The sequence below is a fragment of the Gekko japonicus genome, unplaced genomic scaffold (genome assembly GCF_001447785.1).
Source record: "Gekko japonicus isolate JY-2015 unplaced genomic scaffold, Gekko_japonicus_V1.1 scaffold1220, whole genome shotgun sequence".
Classification (NCBI taxonomy): Eukaryota; Metazoa; Chordata; class Lepidosauria; order Squamata; family Gekkonidae; genus Gekko; species Gekko japonicus.
The window spans coordinates 214,124-220,249 of NW_015174879.1; the positions used below are offsets into that span (position 1 = coordinate 214,124).

The 6,126-nt window shown below is 46.1% G+C and overlaps 1 protein-coding gene across 3 annotated transcripts in view; it reads right to left on the reverse strand.

Annotated features, from left to right (window-relative positions):
- Positions 1-6,126, reverse strand: part of DDC (dopa decarboxylase) — a 68,102-nt gene that overhangs the window by 7,808 nt on the left and 54,168 nt on the right. For all 3 annotated transcript variants that reach the window (XM_015424875.1, XM_015424874.1, XM_015424876.1), the window contains 2 exons: positions 5,117-5,215; positions 1,679-1,780 (listed from right to left, as the gene is read on the reverse strand). In XM_015424875.1, coding sequence (XP_015280361.1) covers positions 1,679-1,780; positions 5,117-5,215 — 201 coding nt within the window. The remainder of the gene's footprint in view (positions 1-1,678; positions 1,781-5,116; positions 5,216-6,126) is intronic.

Genomic DNA, 6,126 nt, shown 5'->3' on the forward strand with positions numbered 1-6,126 from the left:
CCCCCCGGCTCCGGCGGTGAGGCCCGAGTGGCTTGCACTCTGTGTCCCTTGCTACGTACAGCTCTCTCCTGGCAGTCTGAATAACTTCTGGAGCACACTACTGAGGATTCGTTTGTTGTTGTTGTTTTTAAAACTAGCTTCTCTTTTTGAAGTCATTTTCTTCCAGGGTTTTCCCCCTCTCCTCCCCTTGAAATCGTTCCACATGGTGTGTGGGAGAAGGCCACGATGCGTGCCGGAAAAAGAGAAATGGCCGCTCCACTTGGTAATGAGGGGCAGCCCAAAGGTTAATTTTCTCAATTTCTTTGCTTTTTTAGTAAACTGTTTTCTCCCGCTTAATCACGCCCCTAAAGCCTCAGCATATCACTTTAGGCATCTGCTCAAGCGGTAAGCTAATGATCTCTTGATATCGCACAGTATTATCTTTCCAAATGTCAAAGAAAGCAATCTGGAGGGTTAATGCGGCTAAGAGCGACATTTTGCTTCCCTTGTCATAGCCACCGATGATCAGTATGAAAAAAGCTGGCAATTTCCCGAAGAGAACTGGAAGAGCAGCCATTTAACGCTCACGGGCTCAAACAGCTCTGGCTACCCGTGTCCCGAAACCACAAGAGAAGCCTAATTACCATTAATATCCATTTCAGAGGCAGTGTTCCCTCTAAGCTGAGTTAGTGTGAGCCAGCTCACCGTTTTCTAGCCTCCGGCTCACACATTTTTGTCTCCGCTCAGGAAGGAGGGCTCCAGAGCAAACTGATTTATGCAGCAGCCAAATCGCTCGCTCACAACTTTAATGCCAGGAGCTCACAAAGGAGAATTTTTGCTCACAAGACACCACAGCTTAGAGGGAGCATTGTTCAGAGGTCTCCCGGGTTCAGAACCACCCATATCTATCAGAGTCCACCTAAAGTAAGATTTCGGTTTTGACGTGGAGTTACCTGCCCCAGCAAAAGATCTGTGGCATTTCAAAGGAAGCAAAATCGGTTTGCTCACTACAATATTTCAAGGCCATCTTTCCCCACACTGCAAGGTTTCAAGAAGGCTAACAAAATTTCTCATAGCACTTTGACGGAGATTTAAGTTATGGATGATTTTTTTAAATTAAAAAATACCCAAACATTTAATTGGTACCAGAGTATCAAGGCCTCTGGAGTGAACGGCACATTTCCCCCCCCCCCATTTTTCTAAAAAGTCCAGATGTTTGTTTGTTGTTCAATAATGGCCTCAGGAAGTTATAAAAAGGAAGCTGCCCCTTTTAACATGTGTTGTTTTCAAATAGAAGAAGAAGAGAAGAGAAGAAGAGATTGGATTTATACCCCGCCCTTCACTACCCAGAGGTGTCTCAGAGCGGCTTACAACCTCCTTTCCCTTCCCCTCCCCACAACAGACACCCTGTGAGGTGGGTGGGGCTGAGAGAACTCTGACACAAACTGCTCTTTTTCAAGGACAGCTCTTATCAGAGCTTGTGACTGACCCAAGGTCACATCAGTAGGTGCAAGTGGAGGAGTGGGGAATCAAACCTGGTTCTCCCAGATTAGAGTCCGCACACTTAACCACTACACCAAACTGGCAAATATAGGCTGTTTCCCCCACAATTTTAATTTAAAACACGAAGCGTAGGTAGAAAACAAGGTATTGAATCACAACAGTATCCATACCATAAGATGAGGATTTAAACATTTACCTTTAGTCGGAAGCACACCAGTCCCAATACGACGTCAGCACAGATCTCAAACCGATCGTCCTGAAGCACCAGATCCTTAAATTCATGAGCTAGTTTAACATGCTGAAATGATAAACAGAAGTTATTTGAATATATCCACATTACAGATTTCAGATGGACACAGTAGAGCCTAACTCTGCTTAGGATTGCAGAGTTACAGAACGTTAGTGGGGGGCCATGGCTCAGTGGTAGAGAATCTGCTTGGCGTACAAAAGGACCCAGGTTCAATCCCTGGCATCTCCAGTTCCAGTGTTCCCTCTAAGCTGACATAGTGTGAGCTAGCTCCCAGTTTTTTAGCCTCCAGCTCACACGTTTTTGCCATGGCCTGCCTCTGCGTAGCAACCCCTGACTTCCTTGGTGGTCTCCCATCCAAGTACTAAGCAGGGCCGACCCTGCTTAGCTTCCACAGTCTGACGAGATCGGACTAGCCAGGGCAGGGCTATTCGATTCATAGGATGTTATAAATCTCGAAGCTTGGTTCAGACTTAGAATGGCAACATTTCCACTATTTTTAGTTTAATTTTTATGCTTGAAAGTTAGCGACGGTAATTTAAGTATCTGACTCCCTATTTTGATTTGTTTGGAAAATCAAAATTGCTACACAAATCCAGAGTGGCTGGTTCTATATTATTCCAGCAGAGTATTTAAAGCACAAAGAAAGAAATCTTATGGGAATGCTTTGATTTTCCTGCATTCTTGCATTTGTTTTATACAGTAAGACCTTCTTGACGTTTTAAAAGACAGATTGCTGTTGTCGTTATTGGAATACCTGTAACAAGCAGTATTTAATAAGACCACTAGATGGCACCAAGGACTTTTCATTTCACAGGGCAGGCTTTCTCCATAGACTGCATATGTGTGTGCTGTCTTGGGAGCCCGTCCCATTTTACTCAATGAAACATCCAAGGAAGCAACCATAACTCTTTGTGTTGAATAATGGTAAATGGGAGAATGAAGTGCCGCCTATAAAAGTAAACACCTGAATGTTCATACAAGAGCACCGTACACGACAAGGCCATGCACATTTGTATAATGATAAGCATAAGAAGAGCCCTGCTGGATCAAAGCAATGGTCCATCTAGTCCAGCATCCTGTCTCACACAGTGACCAACCAGTTCCTCTGGAGGGCCAGGAACAGGGCAAAGAGGCCGAGGCCTTCATAAGAACGCCAGAAGAGCCTTGCTGGATCAGACCAGTGGTCCATCTAGTCCAGCATCCCGCCTCACACAGTGACCAACCATCTCCTCTGGAGGGCCAAGAACAGGGCATAGAGGCTGAGGCCTTCATAAGAACGCCAGAAGAGCCTTGCTGGATCAGACCAGTGGTCCATCTAGTCCAGCATCCCGCCTCACACAGTGACCAACCATCTCCTCTGGAGGGCCAAAAACAGGGCATAGAGGCTGAGGCCTTCATAAGAACGCCAGAAGAGCCTTGCTGGATCAGACCAGTGGTCCATCTAGTCCAGCATCCCGCCTCACACAGTGACCAACCATCTCCTCTGGAGGGCCAAGAACAGGGCATAGAGGCTGAGGCCTTCATAAGAACGCCAGAAGAGCCTTGCTGGATCAGACCAGTGGTCCATCTAGTCCAACATTCTGCCTCACACAGTGACCAACCATCTCCTCTGGAGGGCCAAGAACAGGGCATAGAGGCCGAGGCCTTCAAAAGAACATCAGAAGAGCCCTGCTGGATCAGACCAGTGGTCCATATAGTCCAGCATCCTGCCTCACACAGTGGCCAACCAGCTCCTCTGGCTGACCAAGAACAGGGCATAGAGGCCGAGGCCTTCCCCTGATGTTGCCTCCGGGTTCTGGGATTCAGAGGACTAGTGCCTCTGGATGTGGAGGTTCCCCTCAATCACCATGGCTAGCAGCCATTGATAGACTTCTCCTCCATGAATCTATCTAATCCTCTTTTAAAGCTGTTTATTCCTGTGGCCATCACTACATCCTCTGTCAATGAATTCCATATTTTAATCACTCGCTGTGTAAAGCAGTACTTCCCTTTGCCCATCCTAACCCCACTGCCCATCAGCTTCATTGGATGCCAAAGTGAATCCACAATTACTATATGGCATACCACTATGGATTATGGGGTATAAATTGTTGTTGTTGTTGTTGTTGTTGTTGTTATTACTACTACTTCTACTACTACTACTACTACTACTACTACTACTACTACTACTACACTTGATTGTTCTTTGGAATGTGCCCAGTCCAAATTTCGACGAAAAATTCTGGGTATGCCTTATTGTGTACCATATACTGCCCTTTGCTTAGAAACGGGATTAAATTTTGATGAAACTAGGGCATGGCTTATGACCGTTCAATACTGGCTGTGTCTGCGGTATAACTCTGATTCCTTGAGCCTTATCCATCAAATGCTCTCGGAGTCTGAAATGTCAAGCTGGCTGGCTTGTACTGAGGGAAAAATCACTGCTCCGGGTATATCTCTGGGCTCATTGTCTATGCTCCCATTAATAGGTGCATATCAAATGATCAAACGCAGAATTCTGGAGACTGAACTCCAAAACGTATATAGTATGCAGTGCTCCCTCGAAGTTGGGTTAGTGTGAGCTAGCTCACAGTTTTTTAGCCTTCAGCTCACAGATTTTTGACTTAGCTCAGGAAGGATGACTCCAAGGCAAACGAATTTATGCAGCAACCAAATCACTCACTCACAGTAGCTCACAAAGTAGAATTTTTGCTCATGAGATTCCATGGCTTAGAGGGAGTATTAGTATGGTTAATAAGCCTTGCTCTCCTTTGAGTATGGAGATCCCACTGGCAGTAGGCCTTGTGGCCCCATATCTATATTCTCTGCAAATACCACAACAATGCGGAGCTTTTTCTTTAGCTAGATTTAATGCCATGCCGTCTGCGATTTCATATGGCAGATTTCAAAAAATAGCATATTCAGCTAGATATTGTCGTTGTAACACTACTTGCACTGAGAAAATCCCACGTTTTCCTCTCTTGTTCTTCCTATGCAGATATTCGTTTTAAATATTTAAGCTCTATTTTAGCTAATGATGGGCTTCTCCGATTCCGACAAGGTTTACTGCCTTTTGAGTGACTCCTCCTCTGATATAACTGAAAAGGTGGCAAAGTTCTTACAACTCGCCATAACGTTGTGCCAGGAGAAACTACAGAAATAACTGAATAATCGAATTGTACAGTAATATATTCCTATTTTTATTCCTTCTGTATCTTGCTCATCTTAATTCTTATATGCCAGTAAAGGCCGATTGAATCGAAACTGAAATAATACATTACCTGAATATTTGTGATTTTAGGCGAACCTGCATGTCCGTCAGCTTACGGAAACAAATACGCACAAAACCCTCTTCTTTCCAATTTTTTCCCCTAAGAATTCAGCAACAAAGTAAAACATGTTCACCTTTCGGATGTATTCCTGGAGTCCCTTCACGCCATACATTCGAAATACAAACCACATTTTCAAGGAACGGAACCGCCGACCCAGGGGAATCTGCCAGTGCTGGAGATAAAAGCACAAACATCAGCCTATCAATCAATCAATCTATCTAAAAAAAAAACACGTTTTCAGACTTCTGTATAACTGTGAGGTCTAGAATTACGTTTCAGAGAATGCCAGAGTTCTCAAGGAGCCAAATGTCTCTCCCGATCCCATCTTCCTAGCACACGAAAGTGCAGATAATCAAAATCCCTCCTACTGTTTACAGTGGGTTAGATCCATGAGGCATTTCCTGATGGCATAAGGCCAGGGGTCGTTTCGTAGAAAAAGAGCTAGGGGAACTCATTAGCATAACTCATTAGCATATGCCACACACCCTGACATCACCGGAAGTGTGTCATAAAGCCACACCCCCTGACATCACCGGAAGTGTGTCATAAGGACACACCCTGCCCCCAACAGTCCTGGCCGCCGCCGCCAGCCTTGCAGCTCCACTGCCGAGCCCCATGAGGGGCCTGGCGGTGGACCTGCAAGGCCGGCAGGAGTGCAAGGAAGCCCCGCGAAGGCCCTCCCTGGCCCCAGGCAGGCAGGGGTGGGGAGAGGCAGGGAGGAAGCAACTTACCCTCCCTCTTCTCCTGCCGCCTCCTGGCTGAATGAGGGCCAGAAGGCCCCCTGTACCTCACCCAGGGGAACTGCAATCCCCCGCGATCCCCCCCAAAATGACCTCTGCATAAGGCATGTATTCTCCCTTCCTTTTGCATGCCTCCACTTCACTTCCCAATGCTGTTCTTAGAGGATTCCCCCCAGGGCCAGCAGTCTGAGGGTGCAGCAAGAGGTGGAGGTAGGCCATATTAACAAAAATTGAGTGATACTGCAGTGGATCCATCCACTCTGCCCAGCAAAGGTTAAAGCCTTAAGAACGCAAGAGAAGCCATGTTGGATCAGGCCAATGGCCCATCCAGTTCAACACTCTT